This window comes from Papio anubis, chromosome 1, assembly GCF_008728515.1.
Source record: "Papio anubis isolate 15944 chromosome 1, Panubis1.0, whole genome shotgun sequence".
NCBI lineage: Eukaryota > Metazoa > Chordata > Mammalia > Primates > Cercopithecidae > Papio > Papio anubis.
The window spans coordinates 51,798,760-51,811,379 of record NC_044976.1 but is presented as its reverse complement, the minus strand read 5'-3'; the positions used below and the strand labels follow the sequence as shown (position 1 = coordinate 51,811,379).

The 12,620-nt window shown below is 57.2% G+C and overlaps 1 protein-coding gene across 11 annotated transcripts in view; it reads left to right on the top strand.

Moving 5' to 3' along the window:
• Nucleotides 1-1,887: 1,887 nt before the first annotated feature.
• The window catches only part of LRP8 (LDL receptor related protein 8), an 84,652-nt gene continuing 73,919 nt past the window's right edge, over nucleotides 1,888-12,620 (top strand). For 5 of the 11 annotated variants that reach the window (XM_009208842.3, XM_009208839.3, XM_009208838.4 and 2 more), the window contains exons 1-2: nucleotides 1,898-2,160; nucleotides 2,962-3,081. In XM_009208842.3, the coding sequence (XP_009207106.1) occupies nucleotides 2,046-2,160; nucleotides 2,962-3,081 (235 nt within the window). In that variant the 5' untranslated portion in view covers nucleotides 1,898-2,045. Of the gene's footprint in view, nucleotides 2,161-2,961; nucleotides 3,082-12,620 lie in introns of all 11 variants that reach the window. The other 6 variants (XM_009208829.3, XM_009208811.3, XM_009208824.4 and 3 more) reach the window with 2 other exon arrangements.

Below are 12,620 nucleotides of genomic sequence, written 5' to 3'. Positions count from 1 at the left end.
CTTGACACAGAATCCAAACTCCCAGCTGTGGCCTACAAAGCCCTGGTGGTCAGGCCCTTGCCAACTCCCTCCAGCCTCACCTGAGGCACCCACTCCTTCCCTGTCACCAGGCCCCGGCCCACCTTGAGGTCTCTGCATTGCCGTTCCCTCTGCCAGGAGCACCCTTCCGCTGGATCTTCACGGGGCAGGATCCATTTTGCCATTCAGTGGAATGTCACCTCCTCCGGGAGGCCTTGCCTGATCACTTACTCTACAGTTACCCCCATTGCTCTCACATCGGTCTGTTTTGTTTTTTCCATAGAAGTTATGATGACCTGAAATAATCTTTTGTTTTCCTGATTTTGTGTGTATCTCTTCCAACTAAGACATAGCTGCAGGAGAGCATGGAGGGACCTTACCTGTTTCCACACTGTATCCTTGAGCCTTGAACAGCGTTTGGCACATATAGGTGATAGTACGCCTGCATTTCTGTGTGCTAATGGTCTGTCTCCCCACCAGTCAGGGACCTCTCTGGGGCTGGCACCATGCCTGATTCACCTAGGCACCTGCAGGCCCAACACAGGGTTGGCACAGAACAGGGCCTGAAATGCTTGCTGAATGACTGAATGAACAAGGGACAAAAGGAGTGATGATGGCAGGAGCACTCTGCTGGGCTCTCTGGGGGTCTAAGTCCCTATCTGGTGGGGTAGCCACAGACATTGCCACTGGGCTGCCCTTTGGGGGACTAGGGCTCAGGAGGCTGCTGATGAGACAGGGTGGTTTCCAAGTCAAGGGCTAATAGCACCCGCCCGTCTGTGAGGCAGGTGAAGGGGCAAGAGGGGAGGCAGGGTGGACCTAACACTGGCTCTTGGCACCTGCGGGCCAGTTGTTTTGCGTGGCCAATGCCCTGGAATCTCATTCTCTAAAGAAGGTTGTGTGGGTTGGACCCAGCTCACAAGTCTGAGGCTGAAGTCGAATCCCAGCTCTGTTCTCCGCACCCGTTCTCCCCAGCGTGGGTGAGGTGGGCTGCAGCCCTCCAGAGGAGGCGCCTTCTTACTGCAGAGGACAGCAGGGGCGGACAGCACGGGCCTAGGTGCGCGGCCCCTAGCGGCAGGGATGGCATCCCTTCCCTGCCCTCCCCCTCCCCCCTCTCCGTCCCTCCACCCCCCACAGACCTCGCCTTTCTCCATCACAGCGAGGATTCCTTGTCGTCCCTGCGGGCCCCCCTGATTGCCCCTCTGCTTAGGCGCCTGGAGCGTACTTAACGACGATGAATATAGTCTGTGCACCAGGCCCAAGCCACCTGCCTCACGTCCCCGCCCATGATCACATGAGCGTGGAACATGCACAGATGCACATGGGCACGGAAACCAAACCAGCCACAGGGATTTATAATATCCCAGCCGGAGCCCATGACCGGTGCAGGGGTCCAGCCCTGCGCCCCCAGTTTCTCCCTGCTCATCCACATCTTGGTACCCCACCCCTATCCCTCCCTCCCCCGCCCCACGCGCACACTGCACAGGCCTATTCACACTGGAACATCATTTCCCCTCCCGCCCAGGCTCACTCCTAGACATCCCTCAGCCTTTCATCGGCCTGTCACCTCCTCCAGGAAGCCTCTGCTGCCTCCTCTGAACCTGCTACCTCCGGGGTCAGGGGCTCCCCTGGCCCATCCCTGCGTCTACAGAGCCCAGCACTCAGGCGAGCCCCGAGCAGGGCCGTGGAGCGCCCGCTGAGAGAAGAGTGGACGAAGGCTAGGAAGGAGGAGGGCGAGGAGGCGGCGGCAAGGGGAGCGTGGGGCGGAGGCGGCAGCGGGAGGGAGTGCGCGCGCCGGCGGCGGCAGCGCAGGGCCGGGGCCGCGCGCCCAGCCTGAGCCCGCCCCGCCGCCGAGCGTCACCGAACCTGCTTGAAATGCAGCCGAGGAGCCGGGGCGGGCGGCAGCGGCGGCGGCGGCGGCGGCGGGGGCAGCGGCAGCCCCGGCGCCGCGGCAAGGACTCTGAGGACTGAGGCGCGGCGGCGGCGGCGCGGGGAGCGCGGGGCGCGGCGGCCGGAGCCCCGGGCCCGCCATGGGCCGCCCCGAGCGGGGCGCGCTCCGGCCGCTGGCGCTGCTGCTGCTGCTGCTGCTGCTGCAGCTTCAGCATCTCGCGGCGGCAGCGGCTGATCCGCTGCTCGGCGGCCAAGGTGCGTGCGGCCGGTTCCTGCCTCGGCTCTGCGCCGCCCTAGCCACCAACAAAGCGCGGCCTAGAGGCCGGGGGAGGGTCAGAGTGGGGGGCTTCCCGAACCAGGGGGCTATCGGGGGCGCCGGGATGGACAAGCTCCCCGCGACGCGGCTATTCCTGAATTTGGCCTCTGCCCCCCGCCCCCGCGGGCCTCCGTGTTGAGGGCTCTGCCCTCTGGGCAGCGGCTCTTGGGGGAGGGGTGCAGGGGGGCTTGGCCAGCGGGGAACTTTGCCGAAGGGGAGGCCATTCATGGTTCCGGATGAGCTGTGTGATTCTCGCCGTTGGGGTTTATTTGACACGCGCGCTCCGCGGCGGTAATGAGCGGAGCCAGGCGGCTTCTCCGCTTGACAATGCGTTTCCGCAGACCCCTGCGCGCGGCGGAGAGAGGGGGCTGCCTGCCAGGGTGATGTGCCCGCGGCTCCCAGTGCGCCTGGCGCGCGAGTGCGGGGACTCCCTATGGGCTGTGTCTGCGCGGATCTCTAACTATGGGTCGCGTGTGCGGGTGAGTGGGTCTGAATGGAGGGTACACCCAGGTCGTGTGACACTGTAAGTAGGTGCCTGGTCTCGCCGTGCCACCGAAAGGCCCGACATCCACGGAACCCCTGCCATCGTACCCCCTTTAGAAGGAGTGTGCCCGAAGCCCCGGGGTCTCCATAATCACCCCCTTTCCTCCTCCCCAGCGGGCCCTTCCGGGTGGCCCAGGCCGCATGGTGGGGAGCGGGGCCGAGCCCGCTGATCCAGCTCACGCTCCCTCCCCCCGCAGGACCGGCCAAGGAGTGCGAAAAGGATCAATTCCAGTGCCGGAACGAGCGCTGCATCCCCTCTGTGTGGAGATGCGACGAGGACGATGACTGCTTAGACCACAGCGACGAGGACGACTGCCGTGAGTGGCGGGCGGGGTAGCTCAGACCCGGGGAGAGAAGAGGAACGGTGGGGGAAACCATGCTTGGCGCGCACTTGGCTGCAGCCGCGGCGCTGCCACCTGCGCGGGCCTTGCCGCTGGAGCCTGCGACCGGGAAACCGCCTGGGCGCCGCCTCCTTTGGGGCCGGGTGGCTCTTAGCGACCCGGAGAGGGCAGGAAAGCTGGCGTGTTCTGGTGGGGCCTGGAGAGGAGGGCGCACCAAGCTGGGGAGGCTAGACCGGAGCTGTGGGCGGGGACGTGGCAGTCCCTGCAAAGTCTGGATTCCCGAAACACTGCCCTCTCGGACTCCTGCCTCGGCCCCGCGGGACGCGCGCGTGTTTCAAAGTTCCACGCAGCTCTGGGCCGCACTGCGCTCCTATTCCTGCTCAGTTTTTGTGAATGAATGGGCTCCCCAGGGCCCCTGATTGGCTGGGCGAGGACCACCCCATAGGCCCCCGTGGCCGGAGCGGCCAATCGCGGAGCAGACGGATGTGTGGTATTCGGGTTCCCTGGGCGCGGGGGCCCTGCCCTGGCCCCGCCCTGGCCACACCCCCGCGCACATCCTCAGGGTGGTAGGTGCAGGCGGGGCTCGGGCGCCGCTTTTCTGCCGAGTCACAGTGAAGACCTTTTTGAGCCACCCTGGTTAGCAGACCGTGCTTTCCTGCTAGCCCTGCCTGGCTCTGAGTCATGTGGCACACCAGGAAGGAGGGTACCAGGAGGGAGAGTTTTTTCCCGGAAGGGGCCCGAGAAGCCCGAGGCCACGCGTGAAACGGCTGCCTTTGCTGGGCGTGCGCGACTGATTTTGAAGTTTCTTCTCAGAGTTCACGGGGTTTCAGAGTGTATGTGGGACCAGGAGCTAATTAGCAGGCAGTTGCCACGGTGGAAGAAATGTAGTTCCAGGAACAGAAAAACAGGGCTCTCCTAGAGACATAGACCCAGGCAGTCATTCATTCATCATTCGCGAGCATCTGCTGTGTGCCAGGCGCTGGGGCGCCCTCCAAGACAGGCCAGCCCTGGCAGCCAGGGAGCACTGACAGGGTCTGAGGGAGGAGGGCAACAGGTGGACAGGCCCACAGCCCCACGCCGCACAGGAAGGGCAGCGGGACAGGTTGAATCCTTTTGGTTTTTTACTGTGTTTGTCAGTCTCCCTCCCGTTCACTTTCAGACCTAAGCCAAAGTTGGCTTTGAGACTTGTGCATGGCAGAACTAGACTGCCTGAGTCTATATCTCCTGCCTCAGTTTCCTCACCTGACCACTTGGGTTCACATAATTCCTGCCCCAGCAACTTCATGGGACTGTTTTGAGGACCAGTTCCAGAAGTGAAATTGGAAGTAATGAGACTAATGTGTGCTGACCATTAACTGTGCCAAGCACTGCAGCAAGTACTTATCTTGTATAAACTCCTTTAATCTTCACAATAGTCCTATTTTAGAGATTAAAAAACAAAACAAAACAAAAAACCTGAGGCACTGAACCGTTAAGTTACCTGCTTAGCAGCTATGGAGTTGTTAAGTAGGAGCCTGAACTTAAGCATCTGACTCCAGAGTTCCTAGTCTAATCGTGACCCTGCACCATTTCCCAGCGCTGCTGAGGTTATGAAAATGGCTGTGCCTTGCTAAAATATTGCTGTGAATTTCCTCACTGGGAGTTGTTCTGTGGTCTCCTTAGAGTGGGAGTAGTGAGGACGAGGCAAGGAATAGAAACTGTGTTTCTGGGCTGGTTATGCCTTATCTCCCTGGCTCTTTATAACAACTGTCCTTGTGAGGATGGCTGCAGAGAGCAGCAATTCTCTTGTCATTCTACTTTCTAGATAAGGATACCGCCTCAGAGAAGTTGAGTGACTTAGGAAAGGTCACACAGCTCAGGATGACAGAACTTGGTCAGGATCTCTGCCTGCCTCTAGTTCAGGGCACTGTCTGCCGCAGTGGGGAATGTGGTGCGGAAAGCACCAGGAGTGTGATCTAGGAGCTGGAAAAACGGACTGTAAATGTTAGGCCTGGTGCATTTCAGCTCCATGTGAGGCTTTGGACAAGATGGAGGAGTGAAGTAGCTGGGTGCTGAGTGACGCCCAGGTGAACCAAGAGCGCTCCAATGGCCAAGCTGGGCTCCTGCATGGCTCTGAGATGCATGGGGTAGAGTCACAGGCAGGGAGTTATTAAACAAAAGTGAATGACATCAAGCTTGGAGTGGAAAGGGTGGTGGCGCTGCTGATAGTACCAAGTAGCAATCACACATGGCTTGTCTGAGCTTGTTTCCTCATCTGCCAAACAGGGGCAGCTGTCCCTCCAATGCTGGCTGTGCACATAGACACACAGGGCTGGCAAGAAGGGAACAGATGGGTGAGTGTTCCCACCTCCACGGCCTTTAGAAACGGACTCCTGGTAGCCACAAAGAGAAACTGAAGAAATGGAGTGGGGCTTCCGTGGCCGTGTTGGGGCCAGGTGCTGGAAAATGTTCTTTCCTCAGCCCTTTCTTCCCCATCTGAGGGTTTCTCGCATTCTAGGCCACCTGCCCGGACTGAATTTCTTTGAACTGTTCTCCCCACAGGAGAGAGAGCTGTCGGCTCCTCCCTGAGGAACTCGTTATTAAACCTGGGATGGAGGGGTGCTGGGTGCTGGGATAACAAAAGCTACTCCTCCCTGAGCAGTCTCCGTGCCTTACCCCTAACCACCTCTTTGGCACACCACCCTGCAAGAGGGCCTGAGCAGCCCACCTTTGTACATCTCTGGGCCTGCAAAATGGGGGGTGAATTTGTAGATAGAGTCTGCGTGAGGCAAAATGAGTCCAAATTCCCAAAGGGGCTAGAATGCAGCCCCTGAATGCCAAGAGGCTGGAAGGAGGGGACTTTTAAGGAGGCCAAGGAAGGCTTCCTGCAGGAGGAGACAGCTGAACTAGGCCTTGAAAGATGGTAACTAATAGCATTCCCCCAGAGTTTACCATTTAAAAACGGGTGGTATGGCTCCTATATTGTACAGGACATAGACTTGGAGAGGTGAAGTGACTCCCCCAAAGTCACAGAGCTCCTCAGGGTTGGAGCTGGAATTCAAACTGAGGTCTTCGAAGTCCTGAGCCTCATCCACAGTGACTGGGACTTGGCTCTTTGGAGTCACGGCAGGAACTTGCAGGATGGAAGAGGGAAAAGCTCCTGGGGCTTTAGTTCCCAGCTCAAAGAACCTTCAAAGTGGAGGAAGGAGCTGGAAGCCAGAGAGCCAGGCCCAAGGAAGCCCAGCCAGGAGAAGTCGGGTGGGATTCCTGGCTGCGGACCTGGGTCACGTAGGCCAGCTGGCCCCTTGGCCTCAGTTTCCTGTTGCTCTCTAGTGTCTGGGGGCAGAGGCAGAGATTCTCATCTCTGGCCCGGCCTTTACTCCCAGAGTCACAACAACAGTAACCATAGCGCCGATGACACTGACTAAGCACTTGCTGTGGACCAAGCATCGTGCTGAGATTGTCCACGCACGATGGTGGACAATAGTGGGGCAACACTATGAAGTACCTGAATTAGTCCCATCTCATCAAGGCACAGACGGCTTATGTAACTGGCCCAAGGGTGTAGAACTGCTGGGGTGTGAATGCGGGTGACCAGCTATGGAACCTGTACTGTCTCAAGTACTGGCTGGTGACCTTAGGTAGGTCCTTCCCAGGCCTTCATTTCCCTGTCTTGAGAGGACATCTTAAGGCTACTCCACCTTGCTTCCTCCTCTAGGAAGTTCTGTGCTTCTCGTGGAAAGGCTGGGTGGACAGATAGATCAGTTTTGTGCTCCCTGACCTCACTTTGTTCAGGCTTCTTTGGACTCTTTTGTTATCCCAGCGCCCATCACCCCTCCATCCCAGGTTTAATAAAGAGTGGCCACAGGGAGGTCTCCCATGGCTGAGAGTTCATTAGCTGGGCAAGGCCAGGCTGCAGGAGTGCTGAGGCTTGCTGGGAAACAGCCTTGTAAATAATTAAAGCTCAGCCACAGCCCCCGGCCTGTTCCGTAGCCCACATCTGGCCCTCAGTGTGTGTCCTGGACATGTGCTCCTGACACTGGACCCAGCCTCATCTCCTTCATGGATGGAGCCATCTGATGACAGTGCAGCTCCTTTCTGAACCTCCCCGTCTTCATTCCAGGCAACTCCACCATCCAGAGTCCTCCTGGGGCTCCCAACTATCCAGAGGATAAAGTCAGTGTAGACTCCTCTGTATTTGGCCCTCTGTGACCTGCTCCTGTTACCCACTTCCCTGCAACCTCTTCCCACCTCTTCCCGTGAGCCTGTGACACCAAACTAGCTTCTGCCACACTCTCACCTTCCTGCTGCTTCTCACTCCGAGGCCTTGTGTGTGCCATTTCGTCTGCCGGACACCCTGCTCCCTCACTGGCTAGATTCATTTTATCATCTTAGGAGATTCGGTGCAAGTGTCACCTCCTCTAGGAAGCCTTCCCTCACACCCCATTGCTTCCAGGCTGAGATACAGGAGTTGAGATAAGGGACTTAGAGACCCATGTCAAAATCACAACCCAGACACACCTGGTTTTTACATCCCAGCTCTCGCCTCCTGGATGAATGGCTGTGAGGGTGATACTAGGCCCTCCTTTACAGAGATTAAATGTGAGGATTAAATGAGGTCACGTGCCTGGTGAGCAGGAGTTGTTCGGTGAGTGGCAGTGGGTGAGGTTGTTCTTGGTGGGAGGGGTTTCACTGAGGTCTCTAGGTACCCGACTCTGGCCTTTGCAGGCCACCCCGGACCCCCTGCTTCCCCTGCCCCTGTCTGCTTAGCCAGAAGTCTGAGGTTCCTGCAGCTGGTGCTGGCCTCAGCCAGGGAGTTGCCCAGCCACCGTGGAGGTGACAGAAAGCTGCTTGGAAAGGAGCTGGGGGAAGAAATGAGTCAAACAGGCCTAGGGCCCTAGGAGGGGCAAGGGCTGGCTTCCCTCTGGCTGTGTGCTGGTCCTAGAGGCTGGCTTCTGTCCTGTCTGCTCCTTTCCTCTTGGCTGTGCCTAGGGAGGAGTGCAGGGCCTGCATCCCCCATGGCACTGCCCAGCAGGCCCTAGCAGGCCTTGGGAGTATTTGCTGAAGACTTTCCCTTGGGCCCTCCCAGGTCAGCGTTCCCCTGTTTGAGTCCCTTGGGGCTCAGGGATGGTTGGCTTCTTCCTCCCCAGTTGTCTGCTGGTGGCCGACTTGACAGCTTTCCTCCTTGGGGAAATGCTGGTAGCAGGTGAAGCCAGAGAGAGGGAGATCCCCAGGGGGAGTGAGGAGCGAGAGCCCAGAGGGCGAATGGAACAGGCACCCCCTCAAGGGATGTAAATGCATGCATGCTCTCCCAGCACCGGGTTAGTGGTCTACTCCCAGGCCCATGCTGTCCCAGGGGGCCAGCTCTGGGGTCTGTGGGAGGGTGTGGGGTTGTGTCCTTAGGGTTGTGGAGCCAGGCTTTACAGCCCCAGGCCTAAGTAACACTGGTAGCACCTGCCCCCAAAATGACCACACATCCAGATCACCCAGGCTCTGAAGGCCTGGCAAGGATGCCACCTCCTCCAGAGATGCCTTTTTAGATCCGTCCTCCAGCCCCTCAGGCCCTGAGCTCCCACAACGTGTCCTTGTTCTTCCCGCAGTTGCAGATCCTTCTCCACATTGTGCGCTCTGCCAGCCTTGTGCTGGGCACTAGGGACTCCAGAGTCATTTCCTCAAGGGAGTAGCTAATAACAGCTATTGGCTGCCTACATCCCATGCCTGGGACCATGTTGGACAATTCGCATCCTTTAGCTTCGCTACTCACAACCCTGTGAGGGCCAGTTTTTCATTATTCTCATTTCGAAGATGATGAAACTGAGGCTCAGAAAGGAGATGGGAGTTGGCCAATGTCATGACCGTTAAGTGGTGGAGCCAGGATCTGACCCAGGTCTGTCTGGTCTGGAGCCCAGACTCCTCTTAAGCTGTTCCCCGCTGAGCGCTGTCTACCCTGGTGGGTCAGAGGCTGGTGCTTGGAGGGTATGGGAGGAAGTAGGGAGCAGCTGCAGGACTCAGCAATGCCTCCCTGGGCTACCTGTTTGTGACCTGGGGAGTGGGACTGGGGAGAGACCCTGTTCTCTGGAGACCCCACAGAGCCCTCACATAGGCCTCACTTTTCCAGCTCCTGTGGGGATGACATTCCAGTTTCCATAGGCTTCTCTCAGCCTTTGCCTGTTAGATGCTGATTCTCCTTCTGACTGTACAGAAGGGGAAACTGAGGATCCGATGATATATTAGTGATGCAGATGACCTCAGGGATTGTCTTTTACTCTGTAGTAACACAGGGCCTGGCTGCCTCCTCGCACCCAGGTTTAGAAAGGTGAAACCAAGGCTCTGATGGTCGAATTGGCTCCATCGTCAGTAGGGACCCATTCTCAGAACTCAGGTGTCCTCATTTCTGGGCAGGACTGGAGTCAGAACTGTATGTGCTTCCCCCTCCCATCCCCACCCTGTCTGTTCCCTGCCGGATCCGGGAACCGCATGCTCTCAGGCTAAGGGGTGGACTCAGTACCGAAGGGCTTTGGGCTCCTGACTGGGGACCTCAGGTGCACCACCGCCCCCACTGGGCCCTGCTTGCCCACCTCTGGATTGCCAAGAAGTCATCTAAAATACTCACCTTAATACTAAGAAGAGTTAGGGAGTGAGCTAGTGAGGGGACTTCTCATGCAAGACCTCCTTCAGCCGGTGCCTTGAGGTGTCATGACTGCATTTCACAGAGGAGAGAGCCGAGACTCTGAGAGATGAAGTCAGTTGTCCCCTGGGTGGCCTCACTGGTCAGTGGCAGGACTGGGCCGTGCCTGTCTGGCTGCAAGTCTGAGGCAGCTGAAAGGGGATATGAATTCACACATCCCAGTCACGACGACAGTAAAGTGTGGCTTGGGGCCTCTCTTCCTTTCCAGGCGTCCCTCTTTGCCAGCATCTGCCAGTGGGTGTGCCAGCTCCCTCCTGAGCAGCCCGGCCCCTGGGGCACCCTCCAGCATGAGCTGAGTCCCCAGGCAGCAGTTTTAATTATCAGCCCTGCTCACCCCAGCTCCTCTCACAAGCTGCCATATGTCATAGACTCCAGTAATCACCCCGCAGCCGGAGTGGCATGGGAGGGGCTGAGGGGCTTCAGGGGAATCCTGCTCAGTCCTGACCGATCTTCTCACTGACTATACCTGCTCTGACCTCTGTATCTCTGGTGGGGCCCAGCCCGGGTACCCACAATGGGAGAGCCGGGCCTAACTGCTTTGGGGGCATAGAACACGGCGTACTCTCAGGTGCCACGGAGTGTCTCAGGTAACTGAGAGTCACCCAGCAAGCCCAGGGCTGTGGGGCTCGTGTGGTGCACACAGTTCCCATGACACCTCCACACGCCTGCCCCTTGGAATGTGGCACGTGGCAGGACAGACAGCCCAAAGCCGTCTGCCAGTCTGTCTAGGAGTCCACGGGAGTGGTCATGGGGCCCTCATCCTCCCCTGGTCACTGGCCTTGAGGTGCCACAGGGGACTTCATCCCAGCCACTCTGGAGAGCATCTCAGTTTCCACCCCTCTCAACCTGCCATAATCCTTGGATGGCGTTTCCAGTTGGTGCCTTACAGGTGTGCTCCTGCGGGGCAGGCGGTGCAGGAGTTCATTATGATCCCCATTCTCTGATGAGGAAAATGAGGCTCAGAGAGGATAAGAGACTTGCCCAGTTATTGGTAGCTCTGGAGCTAAAACTCATTTCAACTGATTTTACTAATTTAGTTTTCCAGGGTAAGTAACTTCTGGTTAGCTGAAAGTAATTTTATACTGGCAATGAAAAACACAGTTAATAAAGAACAGGAGATGAAGGTTGCAGTGAGCTGAGATTGCACCACTGCACTCCAGCTTGGGTGAAGGTAGTCCCCACCCTTGCTAGTACCACTATTTAAGCAGCATAGCCTTCTAGAGATTTTTCTCTCCATGTGAGCTCTTGGGCTTGAATGTATGTTTTTTTTTTTTAATAAAAATGAGGCCATGTTATGCTGGTTGTTTTCACATATGGCTTTCTATGGCAATAACAGTAGTCCACATCCTTGTTTTGAAGGGCTAGATAGTATTCTATTGTGTGGCTCTTTCATAATTTAATGACATTATCTCCCATTGATAGATGTGTGTTTGGTTCTTCCATGTTTTTCCCTGCTCTATGCAGTGCTAGGATGGACATCCTTGAACTCCATCCTTGTGCGTTTGCCTGGTCCTTTCCTTAAGATAAGTTCTTAGGAAAGGAGCTGCTGAGTGTGTGCATTTTCGTCATTGCCATGCTGCTCCCTAGAGGGGAGACTCTTCCCCATCTCACAGCCCTCTCCCTCCATGGCCCCATGGCTCTGCTTTCCAGTGAGGCAGACAGCTGAAGGACTTCCCTCTTCTCTGAGCACAGGGCCACCTCATCCCGGTCCCACGGGACAAAGTAGCCATATCCAGGCCATAGAAAGCAAAGCTAGGAGAGAGGACAATGGTGTTCTGGCCCCAGGGGCTTTCACCCCCACCAAAAAAATAAAAAGCAGAAGAGTACAAAACTGTTCCTTCATTCTTCTCAGATATTGGTAGAAGGCATCTCCTCCATAGCATTCTAATTCCTCTATCTATGCCCCTAACTTGCTGTGTGACCTTGGGTGAATGGCTCTCCCTCTCTGAACTTCATTTTCCCTTCACTCATTGGTCCTTATTCCACCTGCTCTGCCCCCAGCACTTGGAGCAGACTCCTGTACCTGGAGCTGGGTTCAGGGCTGGAGCTGGCCAGTCCTGGCCTAGGGCGGGGATCTGTGCGTTACTACCTGGTGACAGTGCGGGGAGTATAGCTGGCTTGGTGGGTTGGATTCTGGGCAGGGAAACAGGGCAGCTGGACTCCTTAGCTCCACTTCCAGAGCTCCACCCTGAGGCCCAGGTTCCTTGGGTGACTTTCCCTTCTGCCTTCTTCCTGCACTCACAATTGGGCTGGATGCAGTGCAGTGATGGAGAAAAATGGAGTGAGGCCCACAAGCTTCACGAGACGTTCCGAAAGGGGGAAAATGACCCCATATTCCAGAGGTGTGCGGGCTGATGAAAGCACTTTGCCCAGACCCTGGCCCTAAAAATGAGCATTTGCCTTCCCTTCCTGAGCCTGTGATTCCTGCACAGGGAATGGCTGAGTAAAAGGAACCGTCCTCAGCTTTCCTCCTCCTCCACCAAGGACACAACAAGAGGGCAGCAGTGAAATAGCAGCAGGAGAGATTTAGGTCAACTGGCCAGTTGGGAGGACTTGGCTGCCTGAGAGAACAGCAGCTCCTCGGGCTGTGAGGGACTGTTGGAGCCATCTCATTCCACCCCATCTGCACTGGGGCCCCAGGGTGGCTGCTTCCTGAGTGGCCCAGGGGGGCTGGTTAGCCAGCCGGGCCTGCCACGGTAGTTAGCCACGCAGGGCCTTGGTTCCCCATTGGGTCGGGGGTAAATCAGAGACTTGGCAGCTGATGAGAGGCAGGAAGGTCCCATCAGGCCCAGGTTAAGCTGCCCGATTGAATAGCTAGAGGCCAAGGGTGGACTTTCCTGGTGGCCTG